General features: G+C 49.4%; 1 protein-coding gene across 2 annotated transcripts in view; it reads right to left on the bottom strand.

Annotated features, from left to right (window-relative positions):
• The window catches only part of PTPN5 (protein tyrosine phosphatase, non-receptor type 5 (striatum-enriched)), a 46,958-nt gene extending 31,328 nt beyond the window's left edge, over positions 1-15,630 (bottom strand). Inside the window, exons 1-2 of one of the 2 annotated variants that reach the window (XM_011977324.1) lie at positions 15,494-15,630; positions 9,275-9,351 (exon numbers count right to left, since the gene is read on the bottom strand). In XM_011977324.1, the coding sequence (XP_011832714.1) occupies positions 9,275-9,351; positions 15,494-15,513 (97 nt within the window). In that variant the 5' untranslated portion in view covers positions 15,514-15,630. The remainder of the gene's footprint in view (positions 1-9,274; positions 9,352-15,493) is intronic. The other variant, XM_011977314.1, reaches the window with a different exon arrangement.
• Between the last annotated feature and the right edge of the window lie 4,313 nt (positions 15,631-19,943).

The following is a 19,943-nucleotide window of genomic DNA, read 5'->3' as shown; positions in this document are numbered from 1 at the left end:
CAGGGTTTCACCATGTTGGCCAGGCTGGTCTTGAACTCCTGACCTCATGTGACCCACCCATCTCAGCCTCCCCAAATGCTGGGATTACAGAGCCACTGCACCCAGCCCATCCTTCAGGTTTTAACGACTTGGAATTAAAAAGAAATAGCACCAAGGTCCTAATAAACATCCCCACCTGTCCCACGCATCATTTTCATATGTGTGTGTGTGAAATTCTAAAGTTTAGAAATGTAAAGTGATTCAAGCAAGATCCAAGCTCAAAAGGGGCAGAGTCCAAATTCATTCACATCCAGGGCTTCTGAATCCAACAATAAGAAACCGTAAAAAAATGAGCTGTGAATAAGACTTTATGGTTTACAAACCCCCATTCACATCCATTGTCTCACTGAATTCTTGTAACTTCCATGAAAAACATTGCTTCTCATTTCACAGTGGAAATGCCTCATGAGACAGATGGAGCAGTACAGGGGCTCGTCCAAGTCCATCAGTGAAAGGCAATGCCCAATACAAGGGCAGACACACTCAGCACTGTCCTTACACCCAGAAAAATGCCCCTCGTCCTGATCTCACACTTTGAAGGGCCCTGCTCCAATCTTCCACCACGTATGCTCCTCCTCACAGGAGTCCAGGGAACCAAAGGGACAGTCCCCCTGTAAGGCCACATATTCAAACTCCGCACCCGCCCCCCCCCACAAGATTCCCTGGTCAAACGGTCCTCAGCCTGATTCCTGGACCTGGTGGCCCTCTTTTCTGACTGCTTTATGAGAGTACACCGTGCTGTGTGTATTCCTAGAACTGGCTAAGGTGACTGTTTGCAGGAGGTGTGTTTGGAGCTCAGATGTGTGGGCTGGGGTACCCATCTACCCAAGTGCTCATGAGTGTCCTTATGGTGCTGGACAGAGCCGGGGTGGACTGGAGACTGGCTTTCCCTAGACCCCATATTTTGGTGCAGAACTCAGAATTCTCCATTTGAACCAGGCTTTTAAACTCCTTACAAATGAGTATTTGTCAGGGTGGAAGGACAACATATTTCCTTTCAAAGCTTATCAGCTTGCTTCCGAACAGTTAGCTATCCAGACATAACATATACAGCCTTACAGATGTTAGGGGTGGGACTGCACACAGTTGTGCTCTTTGAAGTGGCAGGGAGGAGAGCCAAAGAAAAGAGAAGAGCAAAAGAGCCAAAGATTTAAGCAACAAAGGGTCAGTAGCTCACATAATGCAAGGTTGGGGAAAAGAATGAGACATGAGATGAAGGCCGAGGGTAGGAAGCTTTAGGAGCGGAAGAAGCTAGTGTTAGGAGGGATGTGAAAGCTTATAAAGAGGAAGTTCAGGTGGATGAAGGATGGCCACAGACTCTCTGCACTCCTCCTATCCAGAGGTGGCATTTACTTCCCATCCCTTGGATCTAGGCTGACCCTGTGACTGGCTTTGATCAACAAAATGTAGTGAAGTGACCCTGTGTAACTTCTGGAGCTGGGCCTTCTTTTTTTTTGCCCCTCTTAGAGTGCTCCTTCTGGATAATCACATAAGAAGTCCAACTACCACGAGACCATCATGCTGTGAGGAAGCCCAAGGTAGGAGCACTGAGGTGCCAGATGTATAATAAAAACTTTCTCGGACATTCTATCCCAGCACAGAACGAGGGGTGTACAGCTGAATGAGTGACCCCAGCTGATGCCACACGGAATGGAAGAACCACCCATCTAAACTCTGCATGACCCTCCAAGTCATGAGCAAATAAAATGGTTGTTGTTTCAAGCCACTACGTTTTGAGATAGTCAGGCAGCAATAGACAACCAAAACAGATGCTGAGATCTGAAATGAAGAAATGAGCTTAAATGGAAGGATGAGTTTTTTTTCTTTTTTGTTTTTTTTTCCCCCAGATATAAAGAATTTTCTGAGAGCTGGGGTGATTTGTCTCTGAGCCAGACCAAAGAGAAAGGTAATGGCATCTGTCACTGCATATCTTAGGAGTATGATGCTCATTTGTCTAAAAGGGCTTTGGCATCAACCTTTGAAGATGCAGGGGACTGGACCAGATGCATTCCTTCTTTCAGTTGCAAAGACTGTCTTTAAGTGTCATCATACATCCAGGCAACTCCCTAGAATATGAGAACTGTTTCTATCCTGGTTAAGGAAAATGGAGGATCATTCTCCCCACCAACCCTGGCCCCTTGACTATGCAAGCAGAAAGCACTCCTGCCTGTGGCTGTGCTGGTTCAGTGAGGTCTCAGACCTGTGATGGGGAGTCAAGAAAGGACCACCGGCTACACTTCCCCACTCCACTGCTGTAGAACTGGCCTGGACCTGAGGCCCAAGCCCTGGGCACAGGAACACAAAGAAACAAAGGTGTTTTTTTTTTTTTTTGAGACGGAATCTGGCTCTGTCGCCCAGGCTGGAGTGCAGTGGCCAGATCTCAGCTCACTGCAAGCTCTACCTCCCGGGTTTATGCCATTCTCCTGCCTCAGCCTCCTGAGTAGCTGGGACTACAGGTGCCCGCCACCTCGCCCGGCTAGTTTTTTGTATTTTTTTAGTAGAGACGGGTTTCACTGTGTTAGCCAGGATGGTCTCGATCTCCTGACCTCGTGATCCACCCGTCTCGGCCTCCCAAAGTGCGGGGATTACAGGCTTGAGCCACCGCACCCGGCCTGATGCAAAGGTTTTTTTCTGTTCACATTCCATATCCTGGAACAATCATCACCGTCACTATTAGCTACCATTTATAGAGCACTGTGTAATAAGCACTTTATGTCCATGAACTCATTTGATCCTCACAAAATCTCTGTGAAGATCTCATCATATTACTACCCTTATTTTAGAGTGAGGAATCTGGAACTCACAGCAGTTAGATAATTCACCTCAGATCATGCTGTTGGTCAACAGTAGAGCCGGGATTTGAACCCAGGTCTGTCTGCCTGGCCATAGCACCCCAAGGCCTAACTAGATGGGCTCCATCCTGGTGTCTGAGAATAGTTAGCCTCACTTTTGCTGACCAGTGGGTATCTGGGATGGTACTTCCTTTCTCAATACAATGGCATTGTTACAGAATACTGCCCAATTAGTGTTCTTTGCACATCCAAATGGTGTTTCATTTTACTTTATCCATTCTGAAGACTCAAGTAAAAAACTCATTGTACTATCAATGACAATAAATATCTCTAAATGCATTCAAAGTCTTGAATGAAAACAGAACCATCAATTCAACAAAGAAATAAAAATCAACAGAACCTCTACCACTGAGTGTTGACAGCTACCGGTGATATCTTAGTACTACTACAACCAGGTCCATCTTCTTGAAGTTTGTCCATTTGAGCTCCTGCACCTGCTCACAGACCAGCTTGAACCAGTACTAAGCACCACTCTGGGGGGCTTTGTGAAAACGGGCTAGCTGATCAGGGATGAGGCCCATTATGAGGTAAACCCGCTCCTTAAAATGCTTGACACAGCAGGTTCCTGAAGACATGAACCAAGACCCTATTCATGTTCTAGGTCACTTCTTAGAGGAAGCCTTCCCTGACCCACCAAGATAGGGTTGCATAATGGCTGTACCCTTCCATGGCACCCTAAACACTTTAGGAGCAGGGACCCTGTCTGTCTTGGCACTGTATCACTAGTGTCTGGCAAGCATGGAACATGGAGTAGGTGCTCAATAAATTTGAGTGGATAAAAGAATCAGGCTGCCTTTTCAACTGACCTTGTTGGCTACTGGTGCAAGACCTTATCTGTGGCATGGTAGGAAGGCTATGCACACTATGACTTGTTCCTTCCTGCTGGTCACAGATAGGTGCTGCAGGATTAGGGTGACAAAGCTTTCCTTGATTCAGGCCTCCTGCTCCTTTACTTTAAAAACTGGCACTCGAGATGGGCAGTGGCTTCTTGCTGAGACCTAGACCTTGTCCTCGGCCTGAAGGGAGGGTCCACTGAATACCCACAATGATACAGAGCAGAGTGCCTAGGGCTGGATTGGGGACAGGTTTGCAGACATCAGGATCTAAGGTAGAGAGTAGGTCTCAGAATCACCAGCCCAAGAGGCCAGCTGTTCCTACCAAAGGTGCAATGGCCTACTCAGGCCATCAGCATACTCATGACCATGCATAAAGCCAGCTAATCACGACACACTGAAATCTCAGGTTGGTAGGGATTGTCACGGCTCCAGCCAGCCGCCCGCAGAAAGGCTCCAGGAGTACTCTGTTTCCAAGAGCAGTGTTGTCCTTAGACCTGGGCCCTGTGCCCCATCTCTTCTGTCCATATCACTCCCCATAAGCAGAGAAGTCCACAGAGCTCAGGATATATACTCAGCTAGAGTCTCTTACCATCTGGTGTCCATGTTCCCCTTTCCAGGCTATACTCTAACTACTAGGACTTCAGGATTTCCTGCCCAAATGGCTTGAAGCCTGCACGGGTCTCTTGCTCAGGTACATCCCTGTGAGGGTAGACAGTCTCCTGCTTATGCATCTTCAGGTTGGAGGGGTGGCCAAGGGGTAGCTATTAGGGGTGGAGTGTGGACCAAGCTTGGACATACAGACTGGCCTGCCCACACGCATGCATGCAAGCGACGGCCTTTGCAGTGCAGGACTGAGCAGCGGTGGTATACTGTGAGGGTCTTTATTGGTAGTCTGACCTTGGTCCCTGCAGGCCTGCCCACGAGTCTGCATGATGAAGATGCTGAGAGCAATGCCTGGCGATATTGCTGTATTCCATGTGCTGGCCCCCACTGGCACCCACTATTGCTTTATCTCCTTCTACCTTGTACCTCCACGGCAACTGCTGGGAGCTAGGACTATACTGGGCTAGGCCTGTACTGGTGCTGGTTGGGGAAGGAGTGGAGGCCCCAGCATTAGCAGTACCGCCTGGTGTCTTGCAAATGTGAACACCTACACATAGAAGAAGGGAGAGTGTGAGTTTGAATGCACCAAAGTGTTTGGGTGACTATGAGCAAACGAAGTGAGCAAGAAAGGAAGAGTGAAAGAGAAAAGGAGGGTGACCACATGAAAAAGGGTGTGTGCACGAGGGAGGAGAAACACACATGCATATGCATGTGTATGTGCATGGGGGTGCAGAAGGCAGTGGGGTAGACACTCAGTGCCCCCATAGTACCTGGGAGCTGGGCATGACTGAGAGCCTGGGAAGAGGATAGAGAATGGAGAGGGAGAAAAGGAGTCTGCCTAGTCATTTTTGAGTGTGTGTGAAGAAGGGGTACAGTTGTGGGAGAGAGAGAAAGACACCTAAGGAGGGAACGAGAGAGCAAGCACATCTCCAGGAAGCATGCAGAGCGGAAGCCGCGGGATGGAGGGATGGAGCTGAGAGAGGTGAGTGTGCAAGAGGAAAGCATGCAGGTGTGTGAGCCTGGAGGTGTGCGTCCGCCCCTGCAGGGCTGTGTGAGACAGAGGGAGGCCACGTGTCTGGGTGACTGCGTGGGTACATGCATGTGCATCGGGGAGCATGCGGCTGTGACAAGTGAGCACAAACACGAGGGTGCGAGCACACTGTGAGGTGTCCCAGGGGCTGTGAGGCAGCATGCCTGGCCCTGGGCATTGTGGCAGGGGGTGGCAGGGGGTGCCAGGGGGTGTTGGTGATGCTGAGGATGTTTCCACACCAGAAAGCTCTGAGGGAACTGTATGACCTGCCCCGTGTTGGCTCAGATCTGGATGACCACGGTGGCTGGGAATGTTGGCCATGTTGCCCCTATCCGGAGGTGGGTGTGGGAACGAATGAGCCACTAGGCATGGCTGGCCCTCACTCTGCCTCACCTCTGGGCAAGACAGCCAGGAGGGGAGACAGTTCTTGAGGGCTGGATTTTTATACCATCATTATGCAATTGCCTGTAGTGCTCATGGGCTCCTTCTAAAGGCCTAACACTCCAACTCCCTTGGCCTACAAACCCCCATTTCCTTTTATGTCCAAGTTGCAGTACAGGTCAGTGTCCTTTGCAAACATTTGTGGAATTTTACTCTACACCAGGCTGTGGTGTAGAGTAGAATTCCACAAATTCACAATATGAATTTACCCTATTCACAGTGCCAAACCATCCCCCAGTTTTTTCCCATCCCTCTCTTCATGGCTTTAATTGTCTTCACAGCACTTACCACTATTAGCCAAACTATGTGGCATGACTTACTTATTTGTTGTCTATTTTTGCCTTAATAGCAAATGTCTGTACAGCATTTGCTACATGCCAGGCACTGTGCTAAACTTTCTGTTAATTCACTGAATCCTCTAACAACTCGACACAGCAGTGAATATTGTTCTTGCTATATTGTGAATGGGAGGCCCAGAAGGATTCAGTAGCTTGTCCATGATCATCCCACTGGTAAGTGGTGGGGCCAAGCTGAGGTCTGGAGTCCCTGCTCTTGACCAGCACATAATCCTGTCCTGGGAGGGTGGGCCATTTTTTCATTTTGGATTTCTATTTAATCTCTAATGCTTACAACAGTGTCTAGCACATGTAGGTGCTCAATCAGTAGTGACAGAATGAAGAAATGAGGGAATACATGCTGGACATGAAGGATGCAGAGATGAAACAGAGAGGCGCTTGCCTTCAGAGAGCTCATGGCCCCATGGAGGCGGCAAATTACTGCAATCCCCTATGAGGACGGCATCATGGGAGTCTAGAGGGTCACACAACTTGCTCAGCCTCTGCAAGCAGGACTTCCCAGAGGAAGCACACAGATGGGGACAGGCACAGTGACACTGTCTATCTCCTCCAAACTCCTATCTGGCACAAACACACCTTAACTCTTTCTGCCTCAGTCCACAGGTTGCCAGAAGATGACAGTAGTTCCATGGGGACAACAGAGGCAGAACAAGGTAGTGGTGAGGACATGGGCTACTGAGAGAGACTGCCTGGAGTGAATCCTCCCTCTACCAGCTAAGTGACCTTGAACGGACTGCCTAAGCTCCCTGGGCCTTAGTCCTCTCATCTGTAAGATGGGGGTAGCAAATGACACTGATTTCCTAGGATATTACATGACCAATACTCTTCTATTCTACACTGGTTGCTGGTTTTCGGGGAGAAATGGGAGAGAACATTGGGATTAACATATTATGCTTATTACTGCAAGCCTCTCTGCTGTGGCTTCATCCCATTTTGCAGAAGCAGCTCAGAGCCAAACTTGTCCATGAACTTTCCTTAGGGAAGGGACTATGTCTGTTTTATTTACCACTATATCTCTAGCACCTATTACAGACCCTGAGACCCAGCAGGTGCTCATAAATACTTGAGTGAATGACTGACTGGTAAAATTTATTTATTCCCCCAGGACCCTTGTGAGGATAAATATTCATATTGCTATTGTTTCTATTCACAGTTGAGGGACTGGAGCTCCAGCAAGGTTAAGCGACTCGTGCATAAACACATAGCCTGAAGCAGAACAGGCAGACTCAAACGTCAAACCCCATGCTCTTTCGTCCTCCACACCGTGCTACTCTCTGAACTCCTGCTCATCCTGTCCTATTTTCTGCAGATTTCTTCTAGCCAGTGGGGCCATCCCTGATTGTAGCGTCATCTCCGAATTCTATGACTCATATCTGAATCACAGAACCGTTTAATAGTTGAAGGGAACTTCTGATGTCATCTGGACCTCCCACCCATTGTGGAAATTTCCTCTCCACTGTCTATCTATCCAGTACTTGAATGCCTCCTGTGACAGAACACTCATTTCTCCTTCTGGAATTATCGAGTTCTATGACTGGACAGAGAGTTCTGTGTCTATGGGCCAACACGCCTGTCTTTAATTTCAATGCCTTGGGCTTACGTCATCCTAAGATACACAGAATAGATCTGCTGCTCCTTCCACAAGACAGCCATTCAGATATTCAGGCAGTTCTCACATCTTTTCAGAGAATTCTCCTCTTCAAGACAGATGGCGTCCGTCGTAGACTATCTCAACAGGCTGTCTGAAGTGTTTTGAGCAATGGCACCCCCTACTGGTTAAGGTATGAACTGCACCAAAGGGCTTCCTCAGGAGCCGGGGCACTGAGTGTGTGGTATGAATAAAATACCACTTATTTTGAAGAGTCATCGCTTTAGACTCATACCTGATTGTTTCCAGTGTCTGTCTTAAAGAGTGTCACATGAAGACTCCATTCTAAGGTTCCTTGCCAATCATGAGGTCTCTGACAAGCTACAGGTTTGAGATTTCAAAGTTAAGAGTTCAAAAGACTTTTCCTCTTCTTTTTTTTTTTTTGTTTTTTTGAGATGGAGTCTCGCTCTGTTGCCCAGGCTGGAGTGCAGTGGCGTGATCTTGGCTCACTGCAAGCTCCGCCTCCCGGGTTCACGCCATTCTCCCGCCTCAGCCTGCCGAGTAGCTGTGACTACAGGTGCCCGCCACCACGCTCGGCTAATTTTTTTGTATTTTTAGCACAGACAGGGTTTCACCGTGTTAGCCAGGATGGTCTTGATCTCCTGACCTTGTGATCTGCCCGCCTCGGCCTCCCAAAGTACTGGGATTACAGGTGTGAGCCACTGTGCCCGGCCCAAAAGACGTGTCTTCTAACAAAATGTTTGGAAGGAGAGATATAAAAATACATGCTATGTTACAGGATTATGGTGATTTTTCTTTTTTCTATTTGTATTTATTTTCTAATATTTTGACAGTTAACCTTTTGTTATACGAAGGAAAAGAACAATAAAAACTTATTAAAAAATGTGAAACTCTCCCCCCCACCTTCTTTTTCTTCCTTCTGAGGCTATTTATCACGGCGTGGGTCATGGGGCTACAACTGGGACAAGCTGCCACCCTGTGGACAAGAGTGCCTTGGTAATGTCTCCATGGTGGCTGCAATGGCCTGGCTCCCTGCAAGTGTGGTCAACTGGACTCAAGCAGCACAGTTTCACCCTCGAGCCAGGCTTCTCAACAGGGAGGTCAGGTAGTTCTCCACATCCCCCACCCCATCCTTGGCTCATGCTGCCTTCAGGTTTTGTTTCCTATCCTTACCTCTTGAAGTCAGCCCAGCACTGAATGGTCAGTGGTCATTCCCTAGGAGCCCCGGACTCCCCAGCTCTTCATCCTTCTCTTCACTTCCTAGCACACCCTCAGTGGCCTGCTCTTCCCTCCCTGTGAGCCTAGAGCAGCTCCAAATGGTAACAGGTCAGAAGGCATCAGGGATTAGAAAAACAAGTCCCCATTTAAACGAAGAGCTATGGAGCAGCCGCATGGGTTTTCTCACTCAAGTTCACAGCTAGCTAGGCTTTACTCCAGCCCCAGCATCAGCTGGGGTATTCTCTCTCCGCCCTGAGGCCTGGGAGGACCTGGGTGCTGGGAAGACTTACCCGGTAGCCTCTCACTGCAGCACATGTCCAGGGCTCCTCCCTCGGAGTCATCAGCAGCGTGGTTCTCTCTCTCACTCCTGCAGCAGGATGGAAAAGGTGAGATGACGCTGTTGAGCCAGGATCAAGCCAAAAACCTTGAGCAAAGATAAGAAGCCTCCCTCTCCTGTATTCTGTATCCCTTTGGATAACTCCACCCCATCAAAGGGACCTGAGGAAAATACCAGCCTATTGACGGGTCAAGCTGCAGAGGCAGGGGCAGAATTTTGCATGTGTCTTCCTTGTGGAATCAGTGGCAGCAGTATCATCACAACCATCATCATCATCATCACCATCATCATCTCTACCATAGAAGGAGGATTTACTATATACAAGCACTTTGCAAACTTTACCACATTAAATCCTCACTATGACCTCATGAATGAGGGATCACTAAACAGGCTCAGAGAGGTTAAGTAACTTGCCCAAGGTCACACAGCTCAACAGAATAGAGAGGAGTTTGAAATTATGGCTTAGGACTCCGGGCTCATGCTCTCGCTGCTGTGCCATTCTGTGTCCTAGTTCCAGTGGTTTTGAACCATGGGTGGACAAGAAGAGGGCTCTGAGTAACCCACAATCCTGTGTCCAGCTCTCCAAGATGTGCAAGTCGCCTCTGCCCCAGGCAGTGAAAAGTGGCATGCAGAACTCTTCTCCAGAAATAGCTACAAAAAGTAGTTACATACATGTTTTGTATAGTCTAAATGTTTCCTTCCTGAAATCAGAGAACCCTCTTTCTAGCCTATCAGGGCACCTTATAGGACAGTATGGGGGTCTAGTTTTTCTCCTTTACCTGGTAAGCTGGAAAAAGGTTGCTGGAGATCAGCCAGACCCCATGAAGCATCTTTAGATATATCTTGAGAGCAACCACTTGGCTCACAGGGGTTCTACCCTGGGAATGGCCTGAAATGCCGCGTGGGCTCTAGTGGCCTTGTCTGCCTTTCATGTCTCTGACCCTTGGCAGTAGCTGATGACTGATTCAAGGCTGGACACACAAACCAGGCTGGGTCAATCAGATCTTCTCCCTTGCACGTTGAAAATGCATTCTGGTGCACTTTGTTTGGCTGAATCATGAAAGCCAGAGTGCCCCGGAGAGAAGACCTGCAAACATCTGCTGATAAGGGCCTGAGAGCCGCGCTGTTCCCATTTGTACTGAGTCTTGGACAATATGTCCGTCCAGACCACAAGATGGCCATGGATCCTTCCAATAAATCTCCACATTTTAGCTTATGCCAGTGGGATGTGATTTCTGAAACTGGCAACCAAAAGAACCCTTGACATAGCCTTGCTAGCATACTTCCAGGAATTTCAGAGGCTCAGCTGCCTCTCTGCCCCTGAGTCCTGCTATCCTGCTTCTTAGACTGGCCCTGGGGCCTGTTTCATGCCTAACTCCAGATTTTAAATAATTAAGGGCAGAAAGGCCAGGTTCAGGGTGTCCCTTCTCTCTCTGATATCTTCTTTTTCAACTGGCATTATATTATTTTATTTTTTCCTCAACCCAATTGCCAGGGTCTCTGAGCTAGAGCCCCCCAGCACTCCTGCAGAGAGGTCACTTCCTTCAAGGTAACTTTAAGCGCTTTCTTTAAATGTCTCTGGAGTCCCTTCATCTTTCTCCCGCCCCATCTTGGTCCCAGTCACTATTATCTCTTGCCTAGATTGCTGTGGCAGTATTTTAACTGGTTGCTGGCATCCACTCAGGCTGGCCTCCAAAACATTCTCCACATGGCTCCAATGCTTATGGCATAGAAAATCTGTGCAGTTTACAACCTGCACAACTGGATGTGGAAGTCCCCTCTGCTCCAGGCAATGGAAAGTGGCATGGAGAACTCTTCCCCAGAAGAGAGGAGCCAGAATCAATTCCTCAAAACTCCATGTTTATCACACAACCTTTCTTGAAAAAATATTTTCATGGCATCCTTATTGTACTTAGAACAAAGAGAAAAATCCTTTGGCATAGTTCACTAGATGTTGGGTGGTCTGGTCCCTGTTGATCCCTCCAGCCTCACCCCATGTCCCTCTCCTCCTTGACCTTTGCACTCCAGCCACACTGGGAAGGCTCTTTCCTCACAGTGCCTTTCACATGTTTTTCTCTCTACCTACTACCTAGAGAGGTTCTCTAGCTCTACCTCTTAGTACTTTTTACTCATGGTAGGCACTTGACACAGTTAGAAATGTCACTGTAATTTATGCCATTATTCAACACCTGTCTTCATCATTAGACTGTAGCTTTCATGAAGGCAGAGTCCACTATTTCTGTTTTATTTACCATCATATCTTCAAAGCCTCGCACAGTGCCTGGTTCGTAGCAGAATGTTCAATAAACAAACACTTATGGAATAACTAAATGTTGACCTGATGTTCTTGAGAAAACATTAGGAGCCTCAAACACAGCCATCATCTGAGCTGCTTTGTGGATGGGTCTTTGCTAAGTAGCTGGGAGCTCTCCTCCATAGCTATTGTCCACAGAAGTCAGAGAATCACAGACTTGGAAGGCCTCTCATTTTACAGAGGAGAAACTGAGGCAGAGGATGGAGTCTGACTTGCCCCACATTTTATATTGAGTTGGTGGCGGCCACAGGGATTGTGTTTGAGAGCGGCCATAGGGATTGTGTTTGAGAGCACCCACCCCTAAACCTCCAATCCTAAACTTGTTCTTTCCTTACCCTAAAGAGCACCCAGCTGGACGGCAGCACCATGAGGGCTGACCCCTGGCTGGGTACAGAAAGGCACAGTATCCAGATACCTCTGGAAGGGGACCCATGTGTGACTCACACCTGCTTTCACACCTTAAGCCTCTCAGGCCCCAAGCTGTGTTCAGAATAGCTCAGTGCTGCATGTGTGCAGTGGACTCTATAAATAAGCTTCCTAGAAAATGACTAATTTCATAACCAGAAAAGCAGAACGAGTAGCACCTCTTGACTGCAGGGGAAAATGGAGCAAGAGCCTGCTGCTCTTCCCTGTAGTCGAAGGACTCCAGGCAACACCAGCCAAAGCCTGCATGTCCAGGCTGTCCAGAGGAGGGTTTAATTAGCTTTCCAAAGAAAATAGATGGCCCATTCAGGCTGGATGGGGAACCCAGTCTCTGGGCGCTGCCTTCCTCCCTCCCCACCAAGAGCAGAAATAGCTGATTTTATTGGATTGCTACGGCTCCTGCTCTCTCCTTCCCCACTTCTATCAGCCAGGCAAGAGGAACAGAAAACCAGCCTGTGACAACAGCAGCCACTTGCTGGGCTGCCCCCACCACTGCTTCCCTTATACCCAGAGAACACTAGGGATGAAGGGACTTGGAAATCACCCAGCCTGCCCCCGCTTCACTGATGGAGGATGTCCCAGAGTGAAAGCAGCTTCCCAAAGCCATCGTCACATTCAACAGGCATGTGCTCAGTACCTCCTGTGAGCAAGGCCTGGAGCTGCCCTAGGAATACAGTGATGAATAATCCAGGTCCCTCCTTGCAGGCTCCCAGTCTTCTCAGGGAGACAGATATGCAGACACGACCGTACCCTGATGCCTGCTTTAATCGATGTATGCATGTGAGCACCTTGGGGAAGGCTCTGCTCATTTGTGGGGAGGGGCAAGGGGAAGAGGAAGTCTTCTCCAAAGGGGACACAGGAGCTGGTTTTAATGGTTTTTAAATTTAATTAATTAATTAATTTTTGAGATGGAGTCTCACTCTGTTGCCCAGGCTGGTGGAGTGCAGTGACGCTATCTCAGCTCACTGCAACCTCCGCCTCCCCGGTTCAAGTGACTCTCCGGCCTCAGCCTCCCAGTAGCTGGGATTACAGGTGCCCGCCACCACGCCCAGCTAATTTTTGTATTTTTAACAGAGACGAGGTTTCACCATATTACTCAGGCTGGTCTCAAACTGCTGACCTCAGGTGATCCTGCTTGCCTTGGCCTCCCAAAGTGCTGGGATTACAGGTGTGAGCCACCGTGCCCGGCCAGGAGCTGTTTTTTAAAATATGTTTTTAGGTGAATGAGGGGTTGGGAAAAGGATTTCTTGGGTAGAGCAAATAGCAAAAGTGAGGCATGGAGACCCAAGATGTATGGAACATCTGGTGCAATCAGAAGTAGGCTGGTCAGTGGGATGGAGCAGCAGATGGGGGCTAGGCCTCAGCAGAGGCACGTGGGCAAGAAGCAGCCTAGAAGCCAGAAATCCTGCCTCCCGGGGGCGGGGGAAGCCCTCTTCCACTTGATCATACGGCTTCCCTGTGGCTTCCCTGCACTGAGAGTGATGCTGGCTCTCTCACACCTGGTCTGGCTGGGTAGGTCTGTAACAGGAAGTGGGGCAGCAGCAGCTTATGTTTAAGGAATGGACTTTAGACCCAGCTGGTAGCATCCGATCTGGTCTGAAACTACTCTTTTCACTGTGCTAAAATTCCCATAGCATAAAATTCAACATTTTGACCATTTTAAAGAGTACAATCCAGTGGCATTTAGTACATTCATAACATTGTGCAACCATCATAATGATGTGCTTCCAGAATATTTTTGTCACCCCAGAAGGAAATCCTGTACCCATTAAGAAGTCACTCCCTGTCCTCCTCCCTCCAGCCCCTGGCAACTGCTTACCTGCTTTCTGTATCTATGGGTTTGCCTATTCTGGATATTTCATATAAATGGAATCATAAAATATGCAGCCTTTTGTGTTTGGCTTCTTGCACTTAGCATAATGTTTTCTAGGTTCATCCAAGTCCGTAGCATGCATCAGTACTTCATTCCTTTTCATGGATTCCTTTTCATGGCTGAATAATATTCTGCTGTAGGATGGACGATGTTTTATTTATCTGTTCATCAGTTGAACATTTGGGTTGTTTACATCTTTTGGCTATTTGTGAATAGTGCTCCTATGAACCACACCGCTCTGTTTCCACTCTCCTCCCATCACGCTTGTGGGTTTGGGCAACGCTTTCCGTGCTCTGGGTCTGAGGCCTCACTTATGAAAATAAGGTGGTTGGACTCTAAGCCCATTGTAACTCGAAAGCCATCACCTTCCTTGGCTCGTTCGTACGTGTGAAGGTAATGTGTCGTGCAGCTACGCCACCAGTGCTGGGTGCTGGAGACCCAGCCTAGACCACCCACCCCCATTTTCCAGAAGCTCACGGCCAGTGCAGAAGACATAGAACAGATGCTGCTGTGGGCTGGGTGAAGTTCTAATAGAGGCACCGCCCCTCTGCCTGGGGGGTGGAGCGGGGGATGGGGGATGCTATTAGGAGACATCCTGGAGTCTCCTTACATGAGGTCCCAGCTTTGCCCAGGACTTATGTAGAGAAACAGCTGGCTGGTTTGCTGAGCCAGTCAGGGAGCCTGAGCCTGCTTCCAAGATAGGTGAAGAGCAAGGGGGAACTAGGATGCTGAAGCCAGGATTCCTGGGTGTGAGGCTGAGCCAAGCCCAGGCAGACATGCCTTCTATTCTGGGCTTTGTGCTCCTGGTACCCCATTAACACCCCTCACTATCAATGTGGGGCTCTTACCACCCTCTTAAAGCTCCAACCCCACCTGACATTTTTATTTGCTGAATTGAACCTGTCCATTCCTCCTTTCGAGCCCTGTTTGTGCTGTTCCCTCAGCCTGGAAGATCCTTTTCCCCTTTTGTCAAATCTTACTCATTCTCTAAGGTGCGACTCAGGCGGTACGTCTCCCACGGAGCACTCCCTGATCTCTCAGGAAGAACTGCGTCCTCCCACTTCTGGGCTCCCCCACACACCTGGTTCATATGTCCCTTTGTCTCTTACTTTGTTCTGCTGCTATAGTTAGCTGTTTATGCACCTGCCTCCCCCACCAACTTCCGACTTTGGAGCATCCTCACCCCCCTCAACCACCTCTGCATCCCATGTGTTCAGCACAGGGCCTGAGCCTGTTGATGTACATGTTAAAGGCCAAATGCGGGGTAGTGGCAGGGTCTCAGGGTTGGTAGCTTTAGGGGCTCTAGGAAGGCAGATTCCAGCTAGGAGCCTCCCAATTAAAGAAGATGGCCAAACCATAGCCAGGAAGAGGCCCATAACGCCATCCAGATTTTCATCAGCATGTTCAGCAGGCAGGGGGCAGAGGACATGCTGGTTTCATGGAAAAGGAATGATCAGGATGACCACCTCATGAGAATGAGTCATGTGCCCCAGAGCATCCAGATGGAGGCTTGGCCTCCTCAGTGGGTGGGCTGCAGGGGGACGGCATAAATGCTCACTCACCTGGCTCCCTCATAATTCATTCCCAAGGTGTCTGGATGGGGAAGGGTGCCATCTTCCAGCGCAGGAAGCTTTCTCAGCAAAAAGCAAGCTGGAGATATAAATGAAGGAGAGAGGGCAGTTTCAGATCATCCAGATGGGAAAACAGGGGCAAAGAGAGATTAAGTGACTAGTCTCCGGTCACGCAGTGTGCCAACAATTTGTTTTCAGGTAGTCAAAACCCTGATTTCCTGTTGGGAGTCACCCTTCTCCTCCCCTGGTGCCCTGCTTGCCCCTTGCTACAACAGAGAGCCCAGAATCAGAACTCAGTTACCTGTTATTTGTATCATACCCCGAAGCCTTCTAATAAATATCTTTTCTGCCTAAGTTACTCAGAGTCCTCTTCTGTTGCTGGCAACCAAATAACCCAGACTGATGCGTGCAGCAAACTCGTGGAATGAATAGGCTCTGAGCCCAGGACTCCCAATGCTTAGTTCACTGCTATTTCCATCCTGCCAAGCTGCCTACCCTCCTTGCCCAGCTGTCCACTGTCCAGCCATCTGTCCTCACGTCTGAGCAGACTGCAAACTTGAGTGTTCTGGATCCTAAACACAGGGTCTGAGTGTTCTCTGCTTGGGATGTGCCCAGACAAATGACTTCCCTTCCATCCCTGCTCTTCTCTGAGTGGGAGAAGCAGGGTGTGGGCATGGCAGAGACCCCAGGGAAGAGAAGATGAAAAGTGTAGGGTAGGCCCAGCCTGCTGAGGGGCTCGGGCAACAGTTGTCCATTTTTCATTTGAGTCTGATTCAGGGATTGGACCATTCATTTGTTCAACCCGTTTACTAAACACTTCCCATGTTCAGGCTACGTGTGGGACCCTGGGAATACAATGAATGACAAGCATCTCGTGGGGGATGTAGGTAAGAAGAAAAGGCAATGGCGACACAGGTGACCCGTGTGCGGGGAGATGAGCAGGGTGCCCTGGGAGTGCCAGCCAGACCCCTAAGGAGGCAGAGGACTCAGGAGAGTTTCGGTTCCCAGGAAGGGTCATGTCTGATGAGATGTGAAAGAGGAGTGGGGGGAGAGGCTGTGGGATGAGACAGGAGGGGGTGGGGTGCTCCAGGTAGAATGAGGACATGCAGACAGGCCTGGAATTGACACAAAGCAGGGCACATTCAAGGACTAGAAAGAAATGTAGTCTAAAAAGGGAGTGTGGAAAGGGGGTGTGGTGTCGGATGGGACAATCTACCGAACCGCTCACTTGTAAATTTTTTCCTTATCCCTCCCCTTCTTTTTTTTTTTTTTTTTTTTTTGAGACGGAGTCTTGCTCTGTCACCCAGGCTGGAGTGCAGTGGCCGGATCTCGGCTCACTGCAAGCTCCGCCTCCCGGGTTCACGCCATTCTCCTGCCTCAGCCTCCCGAGTAGCTGGGACTACAGGCGCCCGCCGCCTCGCCCGGCTAGTTTTTTGTAATTTTTAGTAGAGACGGGGTTTCACCGTGTTAGCCAGGATGGTCTCGATCTCCTGACCTCGTGATCCGCCCGTCTCGGCCTCCCAAAGTGCTGGGATTACAGGCTTGAGCCACCGCGCCCGGCCATCCCTCCCCTTCTTTCCAGAGAGGTAAGGCAGACCTACACTCCCTTGGGAGAGACAGCTTGGCTGCAGGATCAAAGGCCAAGTTCCTGGAGGAGCTATCCTTCCAGTCTTTGTTCTGTGAAAGCTGGAGCACCTGGGGATGGGGTGTCTCTTGGTCAGGGAGTGGGGGTGTGAGGAAGGGGAGGGGGTCTCCGGGCCTGGGAAGGTGACAGAGCCCATCAGTTCCATGACTGGTGCCTGCTGTGTGGGTGGGTGGCACTGAGTGCATAGAGAGGGCTGGATCTCCGCTCCAGGGCTTCTGCTGCACCCCACACGGCACCCTCTCGACAGAAGACACACGGTCTGCAGACCCAGAGGGGCTCTTCAGGTGGGGCTGGGATATCTCAGCTATAATCAGCAGGGTTTCCTTGAAACATCCCTGGCATGGTGGTCACGGCAGTGGGTTGAGGTCACTCCAGTGATGACTGGGATTGAATTTCCTACAGGGTAGGGTTGCTGGGGAGCTCTGAGTCTGGACTAATTTCATTTAAGGAGCACAATGAGACATTTCTTCCATACCTGATATTAAGGATTAAAAAAATCAACCCGTTCTAGGAATAGATTCTTGCCTTGGGAGGCAGGAGACCAGCTAAAAGGTGGGTGTGGCAATCAGGTAAGTGATGGGGTATCCTAGCCTGGGACTGCAGCTGGGGACTGCCCCCTTGCTGGACCACCTGCTCCAGTCACTCTGATTTCAGACCATAACTGTCTCCTCATCACCCCCGTGAACATGAAGCACATCCTTCCCATCACCCCTTTGCTTAGGCTGTCTCTCCTGCCTGGAAGGCCTTTGCACCCCTCCTTAAAATCCAACTCAGACTTTAAGCTCCAGCTTAATCTTGAATTGCTCTAGGAAGCCTTGCCTGGGGACAGGTCTTCACTCTGCTCTAGTCAAACTGTGTGGCTCTGGGAAAGTATCTTTATAACTCTGAGCCTTAAATTTTTCTCATATGTCTAACACGGATGACAATACCTTCCACACAGGATTGCGGTGAAGACCACCAGTGAATGAGAAAGGTGAATGTTGACTATCATGGTGACTGGTGAACACCAGGTGCTCAGGACCTGTGCAAACAACCAACAAAGGCACAGCAGAGAAGAGAAATGAGGGTGTTGGTAGTGGGGAAGCAGGTGGAGACAATGGATAAACTCCCAGGAAAGCGCTGGGAACCTAGCTTCTAGAAAGGGCAAAGGGCTTTGAACAATGCCAAGTTGTCTGGGGCAGCCTTTGGACAAGAGAGGCATCCCAGGACCATGTGCCTTCCCTTGCTGACAACAGAAAGGCACTGTTGGACCTGCAGGTGTCTGTGGTCTGGTCCAAAGGTTCAGTATGAACTGAATTTACCAGCTTCCCCCTGTACTCTAAGGAGGAGCGGGCTGGAGGGAGATTTGAGGAGCCCCCGTCCTGCCAAATTCCTATTGGGTGGGATGGGAGCAGGAGAAACACACACAGATTCTTTGCTGGCTTTGGCCACCCTGCTGGGACCAAAGTAGCAGGGGCTAGCTGCATAGGCAGCATTGAGAGAGAGCAGGGGCTCATGGCTGAAGCCAACACATTCTGTCCTAAATACATCTTTGGGGTGGAGGATCAGAAATTCACACTGATTCAGCTCAGACTCTGTGGACCCTCCCAGCCTCTTCTCAGGGCCACTCTGGCTTTCTTTTAAAATATACACTTTTAAAATTTCATGGTCAGATTGGTGAGGATGGAAGGGAATAGGAGGAGGCGATCAGGGAGAGGATGGAAGCAGCAAAAAGGGCAGAAGCAATCTTAGGGCCACCTGTTCAGTAACATCTTAGCCCCTGACCGAAGAGGATAACAATGACAGTATCTTCACAATAGAAAGGGCAGCTATCACTACTGCACCTGGACCACACAGGCCAGGCACTGCTCCGGTGCCTTGCATGTGTTAGCAAATTCAATCCTCACAGTGGCCCCTGGAGGAACCTGCTAACATTCCCCGCATTTTCTAGAGGAGGAAATGGAAATTCAGAGAAGTGAAGTTACCTGTCCAAGGCCACACAGCTAGTCATCACAGAGCTTCCCCCACTGCCCACATTCCTAACCTCTCTTTCACTTTTTAGCTTTTGGTAAGAAAAAATATTCTGCAAATACACCTCTGTGAAGAGACTGCACATCATGGCAGTCGCTTTCTACATGTTCTTTTAAAAAATCCTCACCATAAATCTATGTGAGTAGCATGTGATGATCCCCATTTTTACAGATGGGAAAACTAAGGCTCAGGGGGTGAAGTGACCCAAGTGAATGAGTGAAGGAGCAAGAGGGAGATCCCTGTCCCTGTGTTCCTGCTTGGGCTCATTGCTGTTCTCCCCAGAAGAATGACTGGAAGTCCTGCGCTGGACCACGACCTTGGGTTTCTCCACTTGAAGCAGCAGCCCAGGAAGCAGGCTTTGGAAGGCTAGCTTGCATGGGGAGTTTGGGAGGCTGGCTTGGGTGGGGAGCCTGTGATGGTGGCAGCTGTGTTCCATCAGTGCCGTGACGAATACGCTCACTGGCCCTGGGCTCTAGTCCCAGGCTACTGTGTGACCTTGGGCTAGTCATTTCCCTTATCTGAAACTCAGTAGCCCCAAATGAAACCCAAACGGCCTGAATGAGATGACCTCTAAGGGCCTTTCCTTAGAGGTCAGGCTTCAATTCCGGGCCTGTCAGGTTTAATGAGGCAGAGGGTGGAACGGCAGTGAACCAGCAAAGGATGCTCACAGAATCAGGGAAACAGGCCTTGGTCCATGCAGCCCAACCTTCAAGCGTGGAGGGCAGATCTGGCCTGAGCCAATTATTGACAGAGTCCAGGTTCAGCTGTGATTTGATGCTGTGGGTG

The sequence above is a fragment of the Mandrillus leucophaeus genome, unplaced genomic scaffold (assembly GCF_000951045.1).
Source record: "Mandrillus leucophaeus isolate KB7577 unplaced genomic scaffold, Mleu.le_1.0 Scaffold1025, whole genome shotgun sequence".
Classification (NCBI taxonomy): domain Eukaryota; kingdom Metazoa; phylum Chordata; class Mammalia; order Primates; family Cercopithecidae; genus Mandrillus; species Mandrillus leucophaeus.
This window is presented reverse-complemented; position numbering and strand designations above follow the sequence as displayed.